Here is a 25,314-nt window from a genome sequence, read left to right on the forward strand (position 1 = left end):
TAAGTATTTCTGAGCACCAAGTCTGCTTACCATTGTAGAGGCCTGGTCATTGGAAGAACTATCTACTAGGCTGGAAGCCTCACTTCCAGCTTCCTGGATTTCAAACTGTCCCTCCTTTCCAGCACACACAGTTCTGCCACCAGGTCCTGGAGGTCACATTTCTGTCACCATGCAACTCTGAGCCTTCACCTCTGTGTCTTTATGCCAAGTAAGTGGGCTCAGTAGACAGCAAGGGGATCCTTCAAGACATTTCTATCCTGAAATAGCTGACTTAACTATTCATAAAACCTAGACAGCCACAAAATGCAAACTAAATGCAACTTCCCCTTAGCCAGATCCCAAAAAATGCCACGGCCATTCTAAAGCCATCTGACATAAGGAAAGTCTGACAGTAAGGAGGGCAGAGTGGAAAAAGTGAGTGATCTCAACTGATTACAGTTAAAATGACTTGTGCAATTTTTACAGAAGCACATGACCATGTGAACACATTGCTAGGGCCCCTCCCAGGGCTTAGAGTGGGGACTGTGCCAGGGAAGGGTCTTGAAGCTTAAACTGTATTAGTTTCACAGTCAGTTTGCCTCAGGATGGGCATCTTAAACTCTGCTATGAGTAAAAAAACCAACAAACAAAACTTCACAAACATCCATTTAAGAAAAACTTATTCATCCTATTATATGCCAGACCCTGTGCAGGATCCAGACGAGTCAGAGACAAACAAAGCAAGCTGAGAGCAAATCCAACTTCTAGACATCACAACCTCCCCCAGGGGCCCAGCCCTGGAGAGACTGGGCTCTCCCAGAGGTGAGTCATCAGATGGAGGAGAAAAACTTGCCTCAGCTTGGGCTGCAAAGTGGGCCTTTCCCTTTGAGAAGTATAGTGAAAGATCCCAGAAGAAGCAGCCTCCTCCTAAGATAATCTTGATGCTAGAGAGACTTTATTAATCAGAGTTGTAGCCCAAGAGGAGAGGCTATCCAATCAGCCAGGAGCATGGGAATCAACCAAATCAGATTTCAGAGCCACACTGTTCCCAGGAAAATGTCCCTTGTCCAGACTCCTGGACCCAGGGGACTGGAGTCTCAGCCTCTGTATCCAACCTCTTGCTTTTGGTCCAGAACATGGCATGAGTAAAAACTCATGAATTCCTAAACCAGTCCTTCGTACCAGTGACTGGCCAGTCCTAGCTGCCTCCCCCAGCTCCTACCCAGCCTCATCTGGGACCATGGCACCCTGAATCATTTGAAGGACACGTACTTTCGGGGTGTCCTCCTCTCTGAGCCTTGGTTTCTTCCTATGTCAAGAGGGATGATAATGGACCTCTGCTCCAAGAGGGTTGGGTGCTTTGTCTTAATCCATTCCTATAGTGTCAGCCCGGGGAAGTAGGTGGCACATAGTAAGTACTCCAGAAGTGTCTGTCATGTGATTGAATGGAATAGAGAGATCCTTGATCTCTGTGTGGACGACATAGTATATTTGCAATGGTTGGTATTCATTCAGCTGCAAATGGCAGATACCAACACAACCTGGCATGAGACAGAAGGACTGTATCCGTTCCCACTGCCAAAGTCCAGGGGTTGTTGTATCTTTGGGATTCCTCGGCTCAGCTGACAATATAATGAATCTGTCTTCACCTCTGCACTTGGCTTTCCTCTCTGTTCAAGTTAGCCCCTAGAGTTAGCCTAGAGTTAGGCTTACAGTCCAGCAGCAAAGAGACAATCTTGTTCTCAGAAATTCAAACAAAAATCTCAGAAGTGAGTCTCCTTGGACAGACTTGGGTCCCCTTGCCCATCCCTGAACTAATCACTGTGACTAGGGACATCTGACACTGATTATCCAAGCCTGCCTCAGAGTGGACCCACCAGTAGGAAGGAGTAGTTCTGCAAAGGGAAATCCAGGTTTCATGACCTGGAAAGGGGAGACGGAAAGGCCCCATAGCTGACAACAGGTACCCACCACAGCACTTGAATAAGGTCTGAACATTTAGGCAGAACATCCCCTCTCGGAGCCTCATCCTCTTCACATGCCCTTGGTGACACTAACAAAAGCCCTGCACTTCTCATCCTAGAGCTCTTGTGGGGTCCAAATGAGACCATGAGTTATAATAATGACTAACATTTTACTGAGGCATCACAAGCATCTGGCCCTGTGCTAAGTAAACTCTTTACACATTTATTTTAATATTTACAACAATCCGTTTTACTGATGAGAAGCAAGCTGAGAGCAGTTACAAGGCTTGTACGCTGTCACAGAGCTAGCAAGGGTGGAGCTGGGGTTTAAAGCAGTGCCCTCAAGCATGAAGCTATATATAAACTGTAAATAATTTTACAAGCATAGGGATTATTAGTAATGGTCTGTACTGTTAATAATAGTAATTTTTTAAAACCCTGAAAGGGAAATTCAAATAAATTCAAACAAATGTTTGTTTAGCACCTACTATGGGCTGATCAGTCACCAGGGGCTCAGAGGGAGACACATAAATAACTGTGAAACAGAAGACTGTGATCTAAGAGAGCCGTAAACATGCCCCAGGGGAGTGTGGGGAGCAAGAGATTGACTCCACCTGGGGAGGCGCAAGGGGAGGGAGAGACCCGGAAAGGTCTCTTAGAAGAGGTGGGATTTGAGCTGAGCTTTAAAGATAAAGGGACTTCGACAAAGGGAGGAAAGAGAAAATCAACTTTATAAGCGATCTGGAAGGATCTAAAGACCCAGTGCAGAGTTCCTGGGTAAGAGTTAAGTATGTCTATGCAAAATAACTCTCACACCAGCAGGAGCTTCAAAAAGTGATTGACTAAGTGGAGCGCAGCAGTTGCCATAGGAACAGAGGCAAGCCTCATCCCTGTCATTAGTGAGCATCCCCAGCTTGGAGCTGTCTAGCCAGGGCCAGGAGGCAGTGGGGGCTGGGCTGCACTGTCCCTTAGAAGAAAAACCCGGCAAGACTGCTGCCCTGGGAGACTGGCTAGTGCTCCACAGGGAGGCAGAGCTGACAGGTGACATCTGGTTCCTAGAAGACAGGCAGCCAGGGGAAGCCTCTGCCTCAGAGGACTTTGGGATGTCCCGAAGCCACTGGAGCAGGCACTGGGACCTCAGGGAGAGAATGAGGAGGGCAGGGAACGGGCCCAGAAGCCAGTAGTGGCCAAGCAGTGGAGCTCTACCCAGGATGTGAGGGTGCCTCCCAGGACCCCTGGGGACCGCCAGGGGCTGCCAAAGCACTGAGAGAGTTGGCATCTAACCACGAAGGGCACAGGGGGAACCGTAAGTGAAGCCTTGTGAGAGACTGAGGGTCTCTAACAGGAGAGTGAATCGTGGCATATTCAATATAACAGATGTTTGAACAGCCAGTTCAAATCCTGGCTCGGACATAGCTTTCTGGCTGTGTGAGCTTGGGCAAATTACTTACCCTTTCTTTGCTTCTCAGTTTCTCTGTCTGGAAGATGCAGATAATGGTAATAATTTTACCTGTGTCATAGGCTTGCACGAGAATTAAGTGAAATAATATGTTCACACACGGCACCTGGCACATAGTGGGTGTTCACTAAAGGCAAGCTATTATAGCACTATTACGACCTCCAAATTTCAATTTGGTATTGATTCAGCGTCTTTCTCCCCATGGGCAGGGTTTCCTTATATTGATGCTAAAAGCCAGGTTCTCCAAATATAGTAGATGAGGACAGTCACAAATGGCAGTGAGAGGACCCATTTACCCTTCACACTTTTAGTGACTGTTACCATGAAGGAGGGAATCAAGTTTTTGTCCCCTGAGAGCCAAGCCAAGGAGCTCTAGCCCTTTACTATAGGCAGTGAGTAGCCAGCCATTGAAAATTTTGGAAGAGGGTTGCCTAAGTGGTTAGGCGTCTGCCTTTGGCTCAGGGCGTGATCCTGGGGTCCCAGGATCAAGTCCCACATCGGGCTCCCTGTATGGAGTCTGTTTCTCCCTCTGTCTATGTCTCTGCCTCTGTGTGTGTCTCTCATGAATAAATAAATAAAATCTTTAAAAGATTTTGGAAGAGAACAAGGACTTGATCAAGGGAATGCTGATTTTTGTTCCCAGGGCTCTGCACTTGTAGGAATAGACTAAGTACAATGACAATAGAATCTAAATATAGTAACAATAATAACAACAGCTATTATTTCATGAGAGCTGATTAGACACCAGGCACCGTGCTAAGAGCATCACGTGCCTTGTCTGTTGTAATCCTTACAACAACCTGATGAGGTAGCTACTATAATTATTCCTGCTTTACAAATAAGAAAACCAGGGCACTAAGAGGTCGACTTAGGTAGCTAAGTCACACAGCTAGCAAATGGCAGGGCTAGGCTGGAGTACAGCCATCAGCTCCAGGGCTCTCACTCGGGGAACTGTTTCCTTCCCTGAACCCGGGAGGGGATGCTAGTGGGCAGCCTGGAACCCTCGCTTTTTGGAGCCCCTCTACTTCTCTGGATCTCTGGATCAGCCAAGTGACCCCAGATCTCAGTCTGCTTCTCTGGGGCTTCATCTCTTTCTCTGAAAGTCCCACCTGGTGTGTGTGTGTGTGTGTGTGTGTGTGTGAGAGAGAGAGAGAGAAAGAGAGGGAGAGTGAGAGAGAGAAACCCATTGACCAGTGAGGACAGAAATCTCCAGACATAGGGGGATCCCTGGGTGGCTCGGTGGTTTAGTGCCTGTCTTCGGCCCAGGGTGTGATCCTGGAGTCCTGGGATTGAGTCCCATGTCGGGCTCCCTGCATGGAGCCTGCTTCTCTCTCTGTCTCTCTGTATCTCTCTGTGTCTCTCATGAATAAATAAATAAAACATATATTCAAAAAAAGAAAAGAAATCTCCAGACATAAAAGTGGGCAGAGCCCCGGATGGATGGGCCGGAGGCAGGCCTGGGTCCCATCGGGCTAATTCCTCCCAAGGCTGGCAGAGGCCAAGGCGGGAACTTCTGAGAAGGTGGAGAACAAGTCCTTTCATACGGCCTCCCTTTGAGCTGGCCTCGAGGTGGGGCCGGGGTCGGGCGGCGGCGGGCGGGAGTGTGCGGAGAGGCGAGGCCGCAGTCGAGCTGGGCAAACAGATTGGGCAGCGGCTGTGAGCACAGAGCGCCCATTGTGGGCCTAGAGCTCTGCTTTCAATAATCTGCTCGGAAGAATGTTTCATTGAGCGCCAGAGAAAGGAGCCATTGAAATGCCCAGGACTGGGGCCCCGTGAAGGGTTAAAGGCAAGCGACTACGGTGCCCTGGCTCTTGCCACTCTCGGTTCTGATGTCTGATATGGAGATCCTGACGCTAAAACATGAGGACTCGGTGAGATGGCCGAGAAGTCTGGAAGCAAGGGTCAGGGGTGTGTTCCCCCACCCCACTCCAGAAATGCAAAAGGAGGTGCACCAGCTTCAAGGAGGAAAATGCTCTTCGTCCCAGAGCCATTTTGCCCAAATAATGACTAGCAACAACCACCAGGCCTCAGATGCCCCCTTGGCACCCACTGGGGAGCATAGCTCATCCAGGTGGGCAATACAGTCTCTGTGATGCGGCCAGCATGGCTTTCTTAGACACCTCTGACCTTACCTTTGATCATTGATTTATTGTAATTCATGATGCACTAGTCGAGTGTGTGACTTAAAGTGAGAACCAGTGGCCACTACACTAGACGACCAGGAAATCCTGTGGAGGCATTTTTCGAATCAGGAAATGGCTCATTAGGAGGATATGGCCTAACTCTTGGCAAGGGTGCAGAAGCAGACTCTCATGCTCCCACTTGGTGTGCTTCCTTCCTGGGTGCCACACGCTACATGCCCTTTCCAGCTCCAGGGGCTCGAGGAGCTTAAAGTGCAGGGAATGTAATGCTGTTATCCATGGGCTCTGAGGAGAGGCAGGAGGGGGAGGAGTCGGGCCTGCCTCTGGGGAGCCTGACCTCCATCCAGCACCATTGCAGGGCGCTGGCATCCTTCTCACCATGGAACGCAGAGCGGAATGCATTGCAGCCAGTACTGCTGCCCGAGCCTGCATCTTTGGGGAGGATGCTCTACAGGGGAAGCTGAGCTTACACCATGAACCTGTCAAAGTAACCATCTTGGATAGAAACCTTAAAACATTCCTGATGCCTTCTCTAGCCTTTTTGAAGAGAGGATCTTAAACAGAACTTAAACACTGAAGGATGATGCCTCATGCCCTTCTGTGGCTTGGCTGTGATTTGGTGGTGCCCCCAGATCTGTTCAGGTGGACACAGCTCTTGGCTTTTGCACCAAATGGCCCCAAAATCCCAGGCTTTGGGAATTTACCGGTCCAATTTTTCTGTGTATTCTTTTGTTTGACCCTGATGTTTTCACTGTGAAGCTGTATTACTATAAAACAGGCAAGTGCCTCAAGCCACCTTCTCATCCATTCCTTCTGAACTGCTTCCAATATTCCTAGGAAACAAAATTGTGAGCCTTATAAGAATTGCACACAAAGCAAGAGTCAGTAGGCCTGGAGTGAGGAAGGCCAGAGAAGCTCTCCTCTGAGTCCACGGATCGAACTCTGTGACGTTTGATTGTTCAGAGGCCTTCTATGTTACCTTTCGGATCCTTGATTTGGCCCCACCTACACAAACTGACCTCCAGAGGACAACAGCATGCATAACCTGTGCATAAATCTTTGCTAAGGTCGGGGCATCTGGGTGGCTCCGTTGGTTGGGTATCTGCCTTCAGCGCAGGTAGGTCATGATCTCTGGATTCTGGGATGAGTCCCACATTTGGGCTCCCTGTTTGGTGGGGAGTCTGCTTCTCCCTCTCCCTCTGCCCTTCCCCCTGCTTATGCTCCCTTTCTCTTTCTTTCTCTCTCTCTCTCAAATAAATAAATAAAATCTTAAAAAAAAAGATCTTTGTCAAGGTCAATTAAGTCAGAAGAAAATAATATCTGTACTAAGTTAATTTTAGCTCAAAGATGGCCAAACATACACACACACACCTACACCTACCCCACACATAGCAATGAAAGACAAAGTCACAAAACAGACTCACCCACTTTTTCACTTTTATATCTCTGCAACCTCACAAGTTTTCTGTGGATAAATAATCCGAATCATAACATTTTCAAGTTGGAAAGAACTTTCAAAGTCTTTCGATTTTGCTCCCCAATTTAATTTGGAATCTCTCTAACCTCCTAGATAAATGGCACTTTCTGCTCTTCTTGCATTGTGCTAGTAATGGGGAGCTCAGTGCTTTCTGAAATCTGATGGGAAGTTAACAACACTATACCCCTGCCGTATCTGATCTGTATTTCATGTGCAGATGTTACATTTCTAGCACTGTTTTAATGCAGTTGCTCTTTGTGAATGACAGAGGAGGCACACACCTGTGTGAATGAGGGGACAGATTTCCCCCATCTCTAGGGGACAGATATTCCTGCTGTCATTCCTTGGAAACAGGTGGGTCCTGAGACAGAAACTGCAAAAGCTAGCTGAGCTCAAGAGGGAACTTCTGCTTCTCTGAGACCTACCTATTGGGACTGAACTTGAGGCATTTTGGAGTTCTTGAGTCCATCTGGGTGGCAGTAGGGCCGACAGATGTTGTCTCAGGGAAGAAGGTGGGTAGGCATCCTGTAAAGGGAAGATGAGTGAGTCACATCTCAACAGCCATATGACCTGGATTCACGTTCTCATTGTTTATTTCCCCACTGGCATCCCTGAGCCTTTGGAAACATCAGGCTTAAATGTTCCAGCCTAGCCCTGCTGTGTGATGGCATTAAGAGTTGAGGGTTAGTAGTTATTTCCCTAGAATGTTAGAGGGGGTTGATGCCCCCTGAGGCCACCATGGGTTTGGGGGAGTACTGAGGGTGCCCTTAAACATGAATACTGGGGAACATGAGTTGGGCCCCAGAGTGCCACCTACTTCTTTCCACACGGTGATTCACCCATCACTGCCGTCCTCTGATTAAGAAAGCTGACAGATTTCCTACAAAAGTAACCCCTTAAATTGGCCTGAAATCTGCCTCCCAGTAATGGTCAACCCACAGGACTTGGTCTTTTCTCCCTGAACCACAGAAAACAATCATCATAATCATTCACATTCATTGAGTACTTACTCTGTGCTGGCACTTTACTGAACACTGTAGTGTGTCTCATGTATATTGTTATCCCATTTTACAGAAGAAAAAATTGAGGCTGAGGGAGGCCAAATAATCTGCCCAAGGCCTGGCCCCAGATAAGTGGCAGGATTTGAACACTAGCAGTTTGATGTCAGAGCCCATAGTCTCGAACTCTTAGAAATTCTGCTAGGATGCTCCCTAACCCCCTTCTTCAACCCCACCTCCCCCTGCCCCCGGGAGATCTGCAGGCTGTGAGCTTCCCCCTCAACCAAACCTTTTTTCTTCCAGGCTACATCCCCACCCCACCTCCCTTGCCATTTCTGCCTGTGCTGTTTCTCCACATCCTCCTGATGGAGGTCTGGGACAATGCAAAGAATGCAAAAATCCAAGTCCATCTGACCTCCTGTGACTTGTCCCACTTTGACCCCCAGGACAGCCTTCAGGCTGAAGCCTCTGGAAGCACCATTTTAGCAGCGTTTCCCTCAGGAGGCTGTATTTTTCCTGTCTGTCCTCAACATTTCCTTTGCCAGAACAACAGGCTCAGTTTTCCCTTCTGATAAATCTGGTCACCCTAAATATGGGGCTTTGAGCAAACAGGAGCGGCCGGCCCCACGCAGCCCTCATTTCAAAATGTGGATTCACTCGGGCTGCTATTTTGGAGGTCTGGTTTCTTTCCCCACACACAGTGGTTTTAAGGCAGAGGGAAGGGATCATGACAGAATGCTGGCAGGGGAAAGATGCTAGCAGAGAAGACCCACCTGGGCAGTCTTTGTTTCCCTAAGTACCCCAAACACTGGCCCTTCTAGAAGCCCTGTGAAAAGGAGGGCCCTGGTCAAATAAAATTGGAAAATACAGCTTTGCCAACTCTCCTCCTGGAGGTCAGCATATCCGACGTCTGAAGTCCTGGTAGTAAGGATACCTAACTGGTTTTGTTTAATTCAGTTTTCCCATTTAAAAATGTAGCCTAGTAAAACTTGGGAAAACAATGAAGTAGAGTGGAAGTTGCAAAAGGCGCCCGACGGCCTAACATATTACTCAGGTTTGAGTTGGCCCGTGCAGCGCTTACATTTGCTTTAAATTAGTTGCTAGCACTTAACAGTTGGAATATTTCTCATAATAATCTGGATTTGGGTGTTCTTGGAAAATCAGGAGATCTGGAAACATTGGTCTGCAGTCTTGCATGACAGTGGTCAGCTGGACCCAAGGCTGTGGTCTTTGGCTCACTGTAGCCCCTGCTTCCTCTGGCAATAGGGCCATCCCCCTGCTTTACTCCTTTATGATACCTGCCTGGCCCAGGAGTCCCTCCAGCATGCCTTCTCTGCCGCGGAGATTTCCTCGGGTGGGAGTTGGCCTGCACCCATGCTGGAGGCCCATTCATTCATTCATTCATTCGTGCAACATGTGCTGATTGAGCTTCTGGACTCTGTGGATACAAGATGCATTCAACAGCCCCTGACCCCTGGATTTGAGCACTGGCACTCTAGCCTCGGTCTTCAGAATGAAGAGGGGGAGGGGAGGACACCGGGAGAGAGGAGCTGGCAAAGGCCAGAATCTAGTTTCCAGATCTCCAGCCCCAGGTCCTTGCTCAAGTCGTTCCCGTTCTCCACTGCTGCCTCTACTGTCACTCTAGCAGCCACCGAGCCCCAGGGAAGAAGCTACTGACATGCCCTGTGACTTACACGAGTTCCCACCTATCCCAGAGCCTCAGTTTCTCCAACTGTAGAAAGACAGGATTGGAATAGGAAACTATGAGCGTCCCTTCCAGGGCTGGCACGCAGAGATGCTGAGAGTCTCAGATGGAGGACCGTCTGACCGGGCCGCGCCGGAGCCGTCCCACTGAATTCCAAGCAGCCCCTCTCCTTCCCTTTCCCGGCCCGGGCCAGGAGGGGGCCGGAGCCAGAGGGCCGACCGGGCCTGGGCTTCCCGCCCGGGGGCGGAGCCGCCGCTGCACGTCCCGCCCCTCCACCTGGGGTTCAGCCCCGGCAGATGTTACAACTTTCTCGCATTCTCTCCCCGGTGTCCCCCCCAGGCCCGCCCAACCCGAGCCTCCCTCCCCTTCCCCGTCGGGGTCCTGCCCGCCTCCCTGCGGGGAGCCCGACTGTTCTCGGGACTCCGGGCGGGGCGAGAGGCCGGGCTGGGGGCCCGGAGGGTCGGGAGGAGGAGGAAGGGAAAGCAGAGGCGAGAGAAATTAGGAGGCGGGAGCACTCGAGGGCTAGTGGGAAGGGGAGAGCCGGAGGATGGTGGAGAGCACTTTTTGGAAGCAGCCACGCCGCGTCTCAGGCTGGCCCGGCTGAGCTGGGGGAGCGGGAGCGCGGGCGGCGGGAGGCAGCTCGGCGCGGGCCTGACCCCCCCGGAGCGCCCCGCTGCGGCCGCGCAGGGCCGCCCGCCGGTGCCGGACCCAGCCCCGAGCCGCCCCCCGGGCCGCGGCACCGTCCAGCGCCGTGCGGGCCGTGCGCCCTGGGCGCGCGAGGCGGACGCGCGGGCCGGCATGGCGATGCACGCCCTCACTGGCCTCTCGCTGGTCAGCCTGCTCAGCTTCGGCTACCTGTCCTGGGACTGGGCCAAGCCGAGCCTGGTGGCCGACGGGCCCGGGGAGCCCGGCTTGGAGCAGCCCTCGGCCCCTCCACCCCAGCCTCCCCATATCATCTTCATCCTCACCGACGACCAGGGCTACCACGACGTGGGCTACCACGGCTCAGATATCGAGACCCCTACACTGGACCGGCTGGCAGCCGAGGGTGTCAAGTTGGAGAATTATTATATCCAGCCCATCTGCACGCCTTCGCGGAGCCAACTTCTCACTGGCAGGTAGGCATGACCCAGGCTGCTGGGGCTGGCGGAGGGAGCCCCTAATAAATCCGGGCTGTAGATTTCCTCTGAGTCCACCGTCTGTGACCTGGGAAACCAGGACCCGGCCAATTCTGTCCCCAGTGGCCCCTGTGATCATGAGTTAAGTCTTTGCCCTCTCTGGGCCTCAGTTTCTCCAACTGTGCACTGAATGGATTGGATCATCTTTGAGGTCTCCTCCCTCCCATGTTCTAGGACACACACTACACACCATGTGAAGGAGACATCTGGTCATCCCTTTGTTAGAGAAATAGAGAAACATGGCAATCTCTGACACTTAAGTTTTAAGGCTGCTTCTATTTACAGACCCTGAGGCCATGAGCAACTCATTTAACTTCTCTATAAATGGGGTGGAGAGCAGTGTTTAATCCTGAAAAAGAGTGGTGAGGATGGGATGAGTTGTGTGTAGCTTGCTTGGCTGTCCATAAGTGGCAGCATGAGGGATGTCACCAGAGGGATTAGGGTCCCCAAATTGATGGATGCATGGAGAGGAAACCAAGGAATGTATAGGTGGTGCAGAAAGACACACACACAGGATGCCGTGACCTATGGAGCCTTGGCTAGTTACTTCATTTCTCCAAGCCTCTGTTTTTTCATCTGCGGAATCCTCCCGAGTTGGCTGGGAGCCGCAAAGAGACGTGCTGCTTTCTCTGTAAGGAGTTGTCCACAGGCAAGGCGACGGGATTACAGGATTAAAAGAGCAGGGAAACAGGAGGTGGGGGTGTGGAAGGCAAACTCTGGCCACTTAGGAGAAAATCCTTTGGCAAGGCTGAAGCTAATCCTCCTTGGATGGGATCCAAGGCATGCCTTCTTCTAAGTTCCACCCAAAAGCCATTAGTATGATCTCAGGAACAAGAGCCTGGCTCTCCCTGTTTCCTAGGTGGGAGAAACTGAGGCATGGAGTCAGGGAGGGCCCTACTCATGCCTCTCCCCAACTTTAGGGTCTGTAGGAGAAGGGGCTGAGAGGCCAGGTGGTTGGCAGAGGTCCCAGAGCTAGGAATCAAATAGGTACCTTTTTTTCCTTCACTAGGGCACAGAGCATTCAGCTCCAGGACAGAGAGAGAACTGGAGAAGTGCAAGAGGGGCTGGTGTACGTGCTGTGGGTGGGGGCGTTGGTGGTGGCGGTGAAGACCAAGTGTTGACTAACCCCCAGAGGAGGGAAGATGAATCTGCATTCCCAAGAATTGTGCACAAGTTAGCGTCTCTCTCCCGAGAGGTGACTTTTAGTTCGAGCAGGGGAATGAGCAGCCAGCAGGGCAGCCTTCCAACCCCCTGATCTGTGAAGTTAGCCGAGCGTGGCTGGGCAGCGTCTGCCCTCCGCCCCCTGCAGCTGGCTCCATCTGACTGATGCTGACTACTCTCATTAGTGTTTGTTAATGCATCCAGTCGTGTTTGGTGAAGCTGGAGAGACCGGTGTTTCTCATGTTACTCACTTGCAGACGGGCTTCGGTGACTCTTAGCTGGCCCACCCACTTTACAAACCAGTGCTCCGTGGTACCGAACCCTAAGAAGAGGCTCCGCCGCTACCTGGCCATAGGGTGCTTCCTGTATTAAATCTAAATCATTCATTAGCTTGATTGAGGTCTGTGGAGCCAGCACCACCGAGAGGTTTTGGGCATGAGTTGTGTAGACCTGGGTTCAAAGCTTGGAGCCGCTGCTTGATTGTCGTCTGCAGTAGGGCCCATTGCTATACTTTGGAGAGCCTCACTTTCATCATCTGTAGGATGGGGATAATCATAATCTTCCTGTAGATTTTTGATGAGGATTAAATGAAATAATATATGTGGCAAATAAAAAACGACAATAGTAGTTAATGATACCTAACAATGGTAACAGCTTTAATTAAGATAAGGAAACCAAAAACAGGAGAGCTCACTCTCATGCTTGGGTTAAAGGTGTCAGGTATTCTGGTTCTGGCTTAACTTGGATTCCCCTGGGGTGAGAAAAAGGTGTGGGATTCTAAGACCCTTGTGAAGTTCCAGGCTTCTTATTTACTCTGGGCTTTCAAGACTTGAGTAAAAGCTGGACACCATAAGCAGATCACATGGGGGCCTTGACCACAGAAGGGATTTGAATGAATAGATGAGGAATGCAGAATTCAGCTAACCATTCACTCCTGCCTCAAAGTATTAGCCTGGGTGAGTGACCCAGATCCAGGGGCCACATGAATTTGTAGGTAGGCACATGAAAACTGGTCTAATAAAATTTGGGAACTGGAAGGTTTTCAGAGTTCTACTCAATTCACCCCATTACATGAGCAAACCGAGGCCACTATGGGGCAAAAGATATGTGGCAGCCTCATGTGCTGGAAAAGAGTCTGTGTTCAGACTCTGCTTGGACTTGTGTTCAGGTCCTGGTTTTGCCCCTGATCACTGAGTGACTTTGAGCAAGACCCTTCCCCTCCTCTGGATATGTGTTTTTCTTTTTTTAAAAAAAGATTTTACTTATTTGTTTGGAGAGAGAATGAGAGAAAGAGAGAGCATGAGCAGGGGGAGGGGCAGGGGAAGAAGGAGAGGGACAAGCAGACTCCCCACTGAGTGTGAACCCTGGTGTGGGGCTTGACTCCCGGTTCGGGCTCCATCCCAGTATCCTGCCGAGATCATAACCTGAGCCAAAGTCAGACACTTGACTAACTGAGCCACCCAGGCACCCCTGGACCTGTATTTTTAAGACAAGGTAAATAGAATTTGACTTGAGTCCCTTCTGCCTTTAAAATCCTCTGAGTGCCATTCTTCATTTGTTTCATTCATTCATTCATTCCATTCATTCATTCCATAAGTCATTGAATATCCTTTAGATATCCACTGAATGCCAAGAATACAAAGTTGAGTAAAGGACAGCCCCATTACATATCACTGGGCCCAAGAGCATGTACAACTGAGGAGAACTCCATGGCCGAGTAGGACAGTGATCATGTGTACTAAATGTTAACCCAGAAGCAAGAGTGACTCATTTTTGAGAGAGTTATGAGAGACTTTACAGAGGGGGGGAACATTTGGGCTGGGCTTTGAAGAGTGAGTAGGAGTTTGTCTGGGAGAGCAGGACTTGCTCTAGGCCCCAGAGCAAGTTAGAAGCTTAGAACTTAGGGATTCTGAAGTCTCTGAAGACCACCTGGGATATAGATCCCAGCTCCAGTTACTTATTGTTTGAATCACTGGGCAAGTAACTTAATTTATTGAGTCTCAGTTTCCTTATTTGGAAAATGGGATTAATAATGATATGCATGTACTTCCTAGGTCAGTGAGAATTTGGTGAGTTAATTCATATAAGGGAGCGTAGCACGATGCTGAGCCCCAGAGAGTGCTTGGTATTAGCTATTACTATTTTGTTGTCATGATTAACCTGGGTTCGACTCTTAATTCCCCATCTTCCTAGCTGTGTGATCCTGGGTGAGTGGTTTAAACCATCCCAAGCTTCAATCTCCTTGTCTGTAAAATGACGGTAAATACCTGCTTCAATTGATTTCGAGGATTCTATGAGATAATGCATTTGAAGTGCTTATCACGTGATGAGACCTGCTGGCTACTACTGTAGGTTTGCTGGAAGTGCTGGGGCCAGAGCCCACCTCAGGGAGAGAAGTGGGACTTGGTTGGCCAGAGCAGTGGATTGTGGCTCACCTGTGCCCTCTCCCCACCCAGGTACCAGATCCACACAGGACTTCAGCACTCCATCATCCGCCCTCGGCAGCCCAACTGCCTGCCTCTGGACCAGGTGACGCTGCCGCAGAAGCTGCAGGAGGCAGGTTACTCTACCCACATGGTGGGCAAGTGGCACCTGGGCTTCTACCGGAAGGAGTGCCTGCCAACCCGCCGGGGCTTCGACACCTTCCTGGGCTCGCTCACGGGCAATGTGGACTACTACACCTATGACAACTGTGACGGTCCCGGGGTGTGCGGCTTTGACCTGCACGAGGGCGAGAACGTGGCCTGGGGGCTCAGCGGCCAGTATTCCACTATGCTCTATGCCCAGCGTGTCAGCCACATCCTAGCTAGCCACAGCCCCCGGCGGCCCCTCTTCCTCTATGTGGCCTTCCAGGCGGTGCACACGCCCCTGCAGTCCCCGCGTGAGTACCTGTACCGCTACCGCACCATGGGCAACGTGGCCCGGCGGAAGTACGCAGCCATGGTGACCTGCATGGACGAAGCCGTGCGCAACATCACCTCGGCCCTCAAGCGCTACGGTTTCTACAACAACAGCGTCATCATCTTCTCCAGTGACAATGGTGGCCAGACCTTCTCGGGGGGCAGCAACTGGCCTCTGCGAGGACGCAAGGGCACTTACTGGGAAGGTGGCGTGCGCGGCCTTGGCTTCGTCCATAGCCCCCTGCTCAAGCGAAAGCGCCGGACCAGCCGGGCGCTGGTGCACATCACTGACTGGTACCCAACCCTGGTGGGTCTGGCAGGTGGCACCGCCTCGGCGGCTGACGGGCTAGACGGCTACGACGTGTGGCCGGCCATCAGTGAGGGCCGGGCCTCGCCGCGCACAGAGATCCTGCACAACATTGACCCGCTCTACAACCACGCCCGCCACGGCTCCCTGGAGGCTGGCTTTGGCATCTGGAACACTGCCGTGCAGGCCGCCATCCGCGTGGGCGAGTGGAAGCTGCTGACGGGGGACCCCGGCTACGGAGATTGGATCCCGCCGCAGACGCTGGCCGCCTTTCCGGGCAGCTGGTGGAACCTCGAGCGTATGGCCAGCGCCCGCCAGGCGGTGTGGCTCTTCAACATCAGCGCCGACCCCTACGAACGGGAGGACCTGGCTGGCCAGCGACCCGACGTGGTCCGGGCCCTGCTGGCCCGTCTGGTGGACTATAACCGCACAGCCATCCCTGTGCGCTACCCCGCCGAGAATCCTCGGGCCCATCCCGACTTCAATGGGGGTGCGTGGGGGCCCTGGGCCAGTGATGAGGAAGAGGAGGAAGAGGAGGAAGAGGCGGGCAGGGCTCGAAGCTTCTCCCGAGGGCGCCGCAAGAAAAAATGCAAGATTTGCAAGCTTCGATCCTTTTTTCGAAAACTCAACACCAGGCTAATGTCCCAGAGGATCTGATGGGAGGGAGGCGAGGATCTCTCCCCCTAGATGAACTTCTCCATTCAAGCCTGGCCCTGCCCCTCCCCACGGAGGGGTCTGAGGTCAAGTCCCCATCTGCAGGGAAATGGAGGGCATATAGTGCCCCTCAGTTGAAGGGTGGGGAGTTGACTTGGGGAAGAATAAACTAGATTGGGGTACCTGGATTCCAGTCCTGGCTCTCCACTGACTTGCTCTGTGACCTCAAGTGGCCCGTGTGAGCTCTCCAGGCCTCAGTTTCCTCATCTGTAAATGAGCTCTAATGACTTGGTGGCTCCGTTTGTGTGAACCTGGTACCTGAGGCCATGATGGAGTTCCCATTGACCTTGCCACCTCCCAGCTCATTTAAGGCCTCACCCTTGAACCCTGCATCTCTGTGGTACTGCTTGGGTGTTTGGGTGAGGGGCTATGTGGAGGCAGCTCTCTAGGCCTGGCCCCTAGCAGAGACATGGCAATCTGGCCACTCTTAAGGGATCCTCTGAGTGCTGAGGGTGGAGGTCCAGGGAGGCAGGCTGCCCTTCCTGGTCTTCCCATGGCTTGGGCCGGTCCCAAGGCCAGACTCGTACTGGGGGATGTTGGGGAAAGCTGTCCTTCTGGCCCCCAGCACCCAGAGAATTGACCTGGCTGTTAGCTGCTGCAGGATCAAGGGTGGTGGGAACAGCCGTGTAAAGAGGCCCTGGCCAACAGGCCACTGAGTGCTGCTTTGACCTTGGACCCAATCCTTCCCCTTTGGGCCTCAATTTCTCCATCTGCAAATGGGAATGTTAGCCCCTGCTCTGCCTACCTCACAGGGCTGTAGAGAACTAGCTAAGGTAAGGGTTGTGGAGGAGCCCGTTAACTTGATTAAAATGCAGTCACACGGAAGCCAGGGCTGGAGTGCGGTCTGTGTACACGCTCATGTGTGCATCCTGAGGGCAAGGATGAGCTCACCATTGACTCAGCAAATGGGAGAGGAGGTGAGCAGTCTGGCCGGGAAGCAGAACATATGGGTTCCGATCCAGTCCTGCCACAGGCCCACCGTGTGACCTCTGGCAAATCCCAGGCCCTCTCTGGGCCTCAGCGTCCCCCTGTATACAATGGATGATTTAAGAGCCCTTCCTTCTTGGTCATTCTGGGGACCCCTGCGTGTGTGTGTTGGGGGCCATGGGCTGAGGGGTGGGAGGAGGGGCGTGGGGGGGGGTGCTGTTCAGGGCCTGCTCGCTGCACAGCGCGCCTCCATGCACACGCTGCACCCTGCACATCTACCTTCAGGTTCCAGTCGGTGCAGCGTGTGTAGGCGAAAGCCCTGCTGTGAATTTTGAAAATAGTTATTTTTGTCACTGGCAAAGGAGGCCTGTTAGGACTCGTCAGCTTGTGGATGAGCAGGATGGGTGGGGTGGGGTAGGTGCGGTGCAGTGGAGGGGGTTTGGGTACGGGTTCCAGAGCTGCATGCCCTCTGCAGTGGTAGCTGAGCCCAGCAGCGAGAGTCTGGCCTGGGGTGGCAGGACGGAGGTGACTGTCCGTGTCCCGGGCCCTATCCTCTGCACCACCCCCAACCCCGACCACCCCTGGAGGATGTTGAGGCCTGGGCTGTGGGGGGCAGGGGCCAGGACTGGCTGAGGTCTCTGGATTCCAGCCACCCCCCGGCATTTCTGCCTGCTTAGGAGGGAAGTCCTGAAGAGGTCGTCCATGGGGATGGTGTCCCAGGCCCAGCATATTCCACAGATGGGTTGTTCATAGTCTGCCCATTACCCAGGATACTCCAGCTCTACTGAGTGCTTCTCCCGGCTGTATGGGCTGTGCCCTTCCAGAATGGCATGGTGCCAGGGCTCCCCTGCAATTCCGGGCTTGCAACAGTTGAGTGGAAGCCTCTCATGAGACTGGTGTGTTGGGCCTGCCTTATGTGGCCTGACTTCAAGCTCTAACCCTGCTTCTCTTCCTGGGCCCCTGCCCTTTAGGGCCATACGAGCAGGACCATAAAAGGCCCTTTCTGATGTTCCCTAGATGCCAAGGCCTACCCCCTATGGCTAACCTGGCTTCAAACATAGAGAGTCCAGCTCTAGGGCTAGGGGCTGTGCCTGGGAGGACGTGCGGTCTAATCTTAAAGCCAGCCTAGAGCTTGCCTGGCTCAGAGTCCTACCTAACCCAGGACCCAGCAGACAGCCCAGGAGCCCCACTGAAGCTTCAGCCTGCAACCTGGTCCATAGTCCAGCCATCCCCAAGCCTGCCTACCCAGGGTGCGGGCAGCTGGCCCAGGGCTGAAATTGGTGGAAGGTATTGGGGTAAGGAGCCACCAGGACTAGGGTGTTATGATGAGAGGCCCAGTGTGCTTGCTGTGGTTTCTGTTCTGTCCAGCAGACTGCGTGGGTCCTGTCCACCTCCTCCTGCCTCCTGTGGTCCGAGTTCCCCCCAGTCAGGGTACCTGGGTCTGGACTCTGTATAAGACCCCTGGCTGGCATTGCTGGGCAGATGCCTGTACCACTTGCGGTGGGGTGGGGTGGGGTGGGAGAGAGGTAGTCTAGAGGCAGCTCTGGCCCCTTGGGTCACAGATCAGATGGAGTGGAACCTAAAGATGCCAGACTGACCCTCAGTTTCCCACTTGGCTGGATCAGACGGCAGCAGATTGGTCAGGCAGTCAGGTTAGAGCCAGGGATGTCCCTATCCAAGCTGGGGAGGGATGATGAGTCCCCAGGGAACCAGGAGGGAGCCCCAGACCTGACTGGAGGGGCAGGGCTCTGAGCCCCATCCTGGGCCTCACAGTGTTACTTCCTCTCACTTGGTACCTCCTGGCTACCTTGGAACTTAGGCCTGCGGTGCCAGAAAGAGGGTGGGCAGAGCAAGGGAAGGGAAGGAGCACTGTTCTTGGAGTCCAGAATTCTGGATTATATCCTGACTCTGCCCCTAACTTCTGGTACCAAGGGAGGGCAGCTTCCTCTCTCTGGGCCTTGGTCTCCATCTGTCAGGGCCCTTCCAGCCCTTATGCAGGCCAAAGAACATAGGTCGGAGGTGCAGAAGTCACACAGACTGTACATGGCTAAGTCCCGTCACACCTCTGCAAAATAGGCAGCGGCTGAACCTATTGCACAGATATGTATTGTGAGGTATAAATTGTGCAGTATGCTGAGCACAGGGCCTGTCTCTAAGGCAGAAATAACTATTTTTCATATTTTTGGAGTCAGTGAAGGAACATCTTGTCCCCATATTTCTCAGGAGGAAGTGGAGGCCCCGGGGGGAAAAGACCTGCCATGAATACCCGTAGCCAACGGCTGGATTTGAACTTGGGTCCTCTGATGCAGGCTCTGCTGTGCTGTGACATTGGTCCAGCAGCCATGGCCCTCGGTCCCTTGACTCCCTGCTTGCCTCTGCTCTGCAAGCAGTGCCTCCTACGTGGTGCTGCTCCCTGACCCCTGACTTCCCTCCCAAGTATAAGCCTGGCGTTACTTACTGCCATTAATTAACCAAATCACCCTCCACCTAGACCCTCTGCAGGAGCCCTTCTCTCTTGGCCCACTTTTTCACCGATTCTGTCCCCCACACTCACTGCCCTTAGTGGGACAGGCCTCGTGGGGACCCTTCAGATGGCACGTTTTCTGCGGCACTTGCCCAGGCCCTGCAGGACCCTGAGGCACCTGAGCATGCGCGTGTGGGTATGTGTGTGGGCTCTGGAAGGTTGGTTGTGAGTGGGCTGTCCCAATGCTACCAGGGCTCTGCTTCCCCCCAGTACCCCCACTGCCGCCATGGCCCAGGAACTTGGCCCAGGTCCCAGTCTTTTCCTTCCCACCCCATATACATGGGGTATAGCTTGTGTTCACGTGCCCTATCTTAGCATGTCAGGACTGTGCTCAGCGACCTCCAGCGCTCCCACCCCTGGCCACTAGCCTGGGGCTTTGCAGGCCAGCTCCTGAGTACCTCACGCCTGTTGCAGATGGGAGCACACGTGCTGGCTCGCATGCCTGCCATGGCCCTGGGGAGTGGGGCGTTTGGCAGGAACAGCCCCCATGCAATCATCGGCTCATTCTCTCCGCGTCCCAGGGGCAGGCCTGGCTCCTCACTGCCCGCCACCACCAGGCACAGCTGCCAGCCTTGTGGGCACAGGGGAGGCAGTCAATTAGCTGGTGTGCAGGGCTGCAGCCACATTCAGGATGGGGGTGCCTGTCCGAGGCAGTGCCCACACCCCTGAGTTAAGCTCTCCAAGGTTCCAAGGGGGTGAGAGTTGCCAAGGAGACCTTTTGGTCTTATCCTTCCTCCTCTCCAGTCATCTCTGCCACTAGGTCCTGCCTGTCCTGTCCCACAGCCCCCCAGTCCCCCTTCCTGTGCACAGGGTCTAGGCCAGGGAAGGAGAGAAGAGGCAGGAGGGAGGGAGGTAGAAATAAGAAAGGAGGTGAAAAGGAACAGGAAGGATAGGGAGGCTTGAGAAGAAAATGCTCAAGGGAAGGAGGAAAGTGGGAGAGTAGAAGGAGAGGAGAAAGGGGAGCTGAAAGAAGAGATAGAGGAAGGGTGACAGACAGAGGGACGGGGTGGGGAGGGATGGGGGGCAGGACAGAGCGGTCTGGAGCCTGGTTGGCCTTACCCCCGGAAGCCTCATAAACCACCTCCATGGTCCCTGTCAGAGACAGGGAGAGAGTTGGCCATTAACCTCGGTCCCTCTCATCCGCCCCACCCTCTTCCTGTGACCTAAGGGCACGACCTCCTAACCTTCCACCAGGTGCTCTGCTGGCTTCTGAGAGTGCTTCCTTTCACAAGTGGGGGTTGGGAATGGGGCCAGCTGGGAATGGGGTGGTCAGGCCAGCTCCCTGCTGAGCAGGACTATCACCTCCTCCGTTCAGAACTTCAGGTTCCCATTAATACAGCCTCAGGGTACATCTGCCATTTGTTTTATGTGTTAATTTCTAAAGCATCGTTAAGTGAACTAGAGATCTTGTGAGCCTGTCTTTCTAGCCCCAGTCTTCTGTCCCATAGGCATTGCTGTGGACCAGGCTGGGGTCAGGTGATGCTCAAACCAGGAACTCCACTCCAGTGGGGACTTAGAGAATGGTACCACAAGTGCTAGGAACAAGGATGGTGGTGTGTGCCTCCAGGATTCAGAGGAGGCAGGGCTTAATCTCTTAATAGTAATAATTTCTTATCTCTGAGCATTTACAGTGTGTCAGCTGCTGTGATCATCTTCTCATCTCATTTCATCCTGCCCGGCCCTGGGGATAGGGAATATTATCAAGTCTATTTTGCAGATGAAGAAACTGAGGCACAGAGAAATTAGGCTACTCATCCAAAGTCCCACAGCCTATAGATGGTAGAGTCCTGCTCCAGTCTCCCGGACAATGACTGAGGTGGCCTCAGTGGTCTCAAAGGGCTGTTGCAACACCTTCACAAGTGGAAACCATCTCCGGAGAAGGGCTAGAGGGTCTAGGGGGGAGGTGGCCGAGCAGTCCTTCTTCCCCCCACTTCCCACATCTGCCTCTCACCTCTGGCAGGAAGGATTTCTGTGCCCTGCCCGCTCCCACCAGCTGTGCAGCCCCCGAGCAAAGGCCTCTCTTCTCTGCCTCTGAATTGCAACGTTGGCGGCAGGAGCGGGAAGCATATTGTGCGCAGAAACAAAACTGAGTGGTTTTTCCTTTTTCTGAAGGTGGTAATGGTGCAATTAGTGGCTAAGCCATTACCCCTCCTCCTTAGCTCGCCTCTCCTCCTTCCCCTCGGCCTCCCTCCTGTTTCTCTCCAGGGAAGAAGTGGCTGCATCTTGCCTCAGGAGAGGCATTCTATCATTCTCTCTTACCCTTGATGCCCAGGAAGAGGGGCAAAATTGTGGGAGAGAGTGCCCAGAGGCTTCTGGGGGCCCCTGGACCTAACATAGTGAGCCAGGTACCTGCTAGGGTTGGGGACTACCAACACGCAGACAACATGTCCAGGAAGGGAGGTGACCACGAAGGCAATCTGGAGGTTCAGAGGGGGTGCGTTAGCAACTCAGAGGGTTGGGATCCTGAATCCTTTTATCCCACCTGGGCTCACTGGCTGGCATCAGACCTCAGCCTGGTGAGCTGTTAAATTCTCAGTCCAAGCTAGAGTGATGGGGGTGGTCATGGTCCTACTTTAGACCTTCCATTTCCTCTTCCAGAAACTAAAAAGAGGCCTCATGTTTACATACTTCCCAAAGGCTTCCACAGCCCTTAGCCCACTCCTTCTTCACAGCCTTCCTCTGCAGTGGCAGCTTTGTTCTGTTTTTGCAGAAAGGGTGCTGGAGGCTCAGAGAGGGGCAGTGACTTTCCCAGGGTCACACAGCTCATAAACATCAGAGCTGGAGTTGAACTCAGATCCTTAAACTCCAGCCATTTTCTTTCCGAACCCCCGAGGGCTTGGGTGGGATCTTGGGGCCATGGATCTGGCTGCTGTCCTGAAGAGTGGAAGTTGGCAGGGAGAATGGGAATGAGGATTTCAGGACAGGCCCATGGCCACTCCCCTCCATGCCAGGCCATGCTTCCCTCCCCACTGCCGCCTCCGCCTCTTTCACCTTGACTTGAAGCACAAGCAGAAACTGGGACATGAGCCCCAGGAGGCCAGATCTCCATGGTCCCTCTGGGGGCACGGGATGGAGGAGAGAGGTGGGGGTGAGCGGGCAGGCAGGGCACTTCCCTCCAGAATCCTGATGTCCCCTCTGCACTTGTCGCTCAAGCTAGAGTGCCAGCATGATGGACAAGGTGGCAGAGAATGAGAGCGACATAAGGAAGACAGAGGCAGAGGCAAGAACAAAATATAGAGGGGAGCAGAGACAGTTACAGACTACAGTGATCCATTGGGAGAGAGATCCCAATGAATTAGTTATCGCTTCCTGTAAACCTTAGAACCCGGCTGTTGCCAGGGCAACGGGGCAATACCTGTCTCTCCAGAGGAGATGAAGTTGCCAGGGTAACTGCATCCTGTCTTTCCTGGGGACCATCCCAGAATGTGGCACCCACTGGCCGTTACCATGGTAACTGCCTTTTTGCCCCACTTAATCCCATCCTGTCTGCTACAAGGGACCCACAGTTGGAGGTGGGGGAGGTGGGAAGAGAGAAGATCACTTGTAGATTAAGTTTCTTCTTCTCCCCCTCCTCGAGCCCCTCCTGCAGTCCATCACCTCGGGGGTGCCGGGTCGCCCCGCCCTGGGCCCACATGGGCCTGCAGTATTGTGTGTGGTTAGGGCCAGGGCGTCCGGGAGCAGGTTTCGCAGTGGAAGGCAGGCAGGTGTTGGGGAGGCAGTTACCCGGGCAACGGGAACAGGGCGTTTCGGAGGTGGTTGCCATGGGGACCTGGATGCTGACGAAGGCTCGCGAGGCTGTGAGCAGCCACAGTGCCCTGCTCAGAAGCCCCGGGCTCGTCAGTCAAGCTGGTTCTCGGTTCGCACTCAGCAGCACAGGCAGGCGAGTGGCCCCCGGTTCCGGGAGCAGAGCAGCAGAGCCCCAGTCCTGGTCCTCCGGCCACACTCCTCGCCTGCCCGCCCAGCGCCAGGATGGCCACCATCACCTGCACCCGCTTCACAGAAGAGTATCAGCTCTTCGAGGAACTGGGAAAGTGAGTTGCACCTCAGAGAGTTCTGGAGGGTGCAGGGGGTCAGCGTCACGGGCAGGGGGTGTGCACCTGCGTGCTTCCTGTGCATACACAGGGAGAAGGCTGCATGCATTTGGGGACACTGTGCAGAGTGCCCAGAGCTGGGTGTCGGCATGTTTGCGGGTGCACAGATGTGCCAAGGCCGGCTGGGTGATTGTGCATGTAGGGGTGAAAGGTTGATGGTACCTGCCAGTGTGCACGCATGTATACAAACACATACACACACTCACATCCCTGAGAGCACATGTCTGGGCACACACAGATTTTCAGAAACTCAGGGTTAGAGAAGGATCTTCCCAGTCAGCTGAGTCCAGGGCCAGAACCCCCTGCTGACTTTCTCTTGAGATGTCCATCTGGCCTTAACTTGGACACCTCTGGTGGGAGAGAGTTCACATCTCCCAGGTAGTTCCTCTTGACTTTAGGCACCCATGGTGTGGGTGCAGAGCAGCCAACTTCTCCTGAAAGCCCATCCCCTCCCTTCTTCCCTCCATCCCTCCGTCCCTCCCTCCCTCCCTCCCTCCATCCCCCCTTCCCTTCTTCCCTCCCCCCAGCTTCTCTTGGAGAGGGCATCAGTACAGCAGCAGGGGTGAATAAGCGAGGGACTGATGGGGCTTCCTAGGTGTTGAGAGGCAAAGAGGGGCAATCAGGCAAGCTGGGGGGAGCACTGCTATTGCAGGGGCTCATGGTACCTGGCAAAGTTGTCCAACCCCAGAGCTCATGTTATGCCCCTGATGACTGGTGTGGAGAGAAAGGTGGGAGGATGGGGGGACAGAAGAGCCCCTTTGCATAGCCCAGTAGGTTGTGGAGCATCAGGAGAACACTCTGGATGCCCCCAGCTAGGTTTGTGGAGGCTCCAGAGATGGATCAGGGTAGGGGTACAGTTGTGAGGCAGATTTTGCCCCTTGGGCAAAGCGTTTCCAGTGCCCAGGGTGGTCCTTGCTCTAGCAGCAGGGGTGCAGGGGAGAGGGGCCCTGTTAGTAGCTGCCTGTGTGAGGTACGGATATGCACATGCAGGTGTGCATTTTGATGTGTGCTGTGTAGGGACTGACTCTAGGGTACACTTGCGTGCTATGAAAGAGTATGCAAGTTCACGTGTGTGCACCAGGAGGAGGTGCCGGTGTGTGCATCATGTTTAAAGCCTGCAAGTGTGAATATGTGCAAGTGACCCAAGGGGTACCATTGGCCGGATGGCATGGGAGTGAAGGTGTGAATATGCGTCACTCTGTGTACACATGTATGGCAGTTCAGAGCTGTGTGCATGTCAGCAGAAAAATGTGTGTGAGGTCTGGGTATGTGCAAATATGTCTGCGCAAGGATGCCGGAGTGGGACTTGGGCACGATGGTGTTCCTCTAGGGTCTGGCTATGTACATTTGTATGAGGAATGGGGGGGTGCACGCACACAGGAAGGTTTATGTGCATGCGTGTTAAGGCCTGGGCCAAAGGCTCTGGTAGGAGTGTGGGTGTTGAAGGCATGTGTGAGCTCATGCTGGTGTCTGCATATGTGTGGGAGGTGGGCCTGCGGCTGTGTACAGTAGACTGCCTGCACACACACACACACACACACAATCGCATAGCAGGCTACCCTGACACTCACAGGTACACACCAGGTCCCTTGTACAGACACACACTCATGTGCAGACGTGTGGTCACTCTTGTCTTCAGACTTTCTGTGTCTCTGAGTGTGTTTTTGTGCTGGGGGCCAGGGTGGGCGGTAGCTGTCTGCTGGAGCGTGCAGGGCCCCTGCTCAGTGGGGTTCCAGTGCCCACTGGAATGCAAGGATTCCCTGGTTAGCTGGGAGCTGCCTTTCAGGGG

General features: G+C 53.4%; 2 protein-coding genes across 4 annotated transcripts in view; both read left to right on the plus strand.

The window, feature by feature from the left end:
- The first annotated feature begins 10,461 nt into the window (after positions 1-10,461).
- On the plus strand, positions 10,462-16,116 carry ARSI (arylsulfatase family member I). Its single transcript, XM_072824536.1, has 2 exons — positions 10,462-10,841; positions 14,519-16,116. Exons 1-2 carry the CDS (start codon positions 10,522-10,524, stop codon positions 15,924-15,926), a joined length of 1,728 nt encoding a protein of 575 aa, XP_072680637.1. The 5' UTR covers positions 10,462-10,521; the 3' UTR covers positions 15,927-16,116.
- Positions 16,117-23,224: 7,108 nt separating this feature from the next.
- CAMK2A (calcium/calmodulin dependent protein kinase II alpha) overlaps positions 23,225-25,314 on the plus strand; it is a 65,144-nt gene continuing 63,054 nt past the window's right edge. For 2 of the 3 annotated variants that reach the window (XM_072824537.1, XM_072824539.1), the window contains exon 1: positions 23,225-23,465. In XM_072824537.1, coding sequence (XP_072680638.1) covers positions 23,404-23,465 — 62 coding nt within the window. In that variant the 5' untranslated portion in view covers positions 23,225-23,403. The remainder of the gene's footprint in view (positions 23,466-25,314) is intronic. The other variant, XM_072824538.1, reaches the window with a different exon arrangement.

This window comes from Canis lupus, chromosome 4 (genome assembly GCF_048164855.1).
Source record: "Canis lupus baileyi chromosome 4, mCanLup2.hap1, whole genome shotgun sequence".
Lineage (NCBI taxonomy): Eukaryota > Metazoa > Chordata > Mammalia > Carnivora > Canidae > Canis > Canis lupus.

Bases quoted from the DNA above. Each gene is read 5' to 3' on its own strand.
- ARSI (XM_072824536.1), top strand. From the start codon at position 10,522: ATGGCGATGCACGCCCTCACTGGCCTCTCGCTGGTCAGCCTGCTCAGC. The intron at 10,842-14,518 runs GTAGGCATGACC...CTCCCCACCCAG, and splicing joins AGCCAACTTCTCACTGGCAG to GTACCAGATCCACACAGGAC.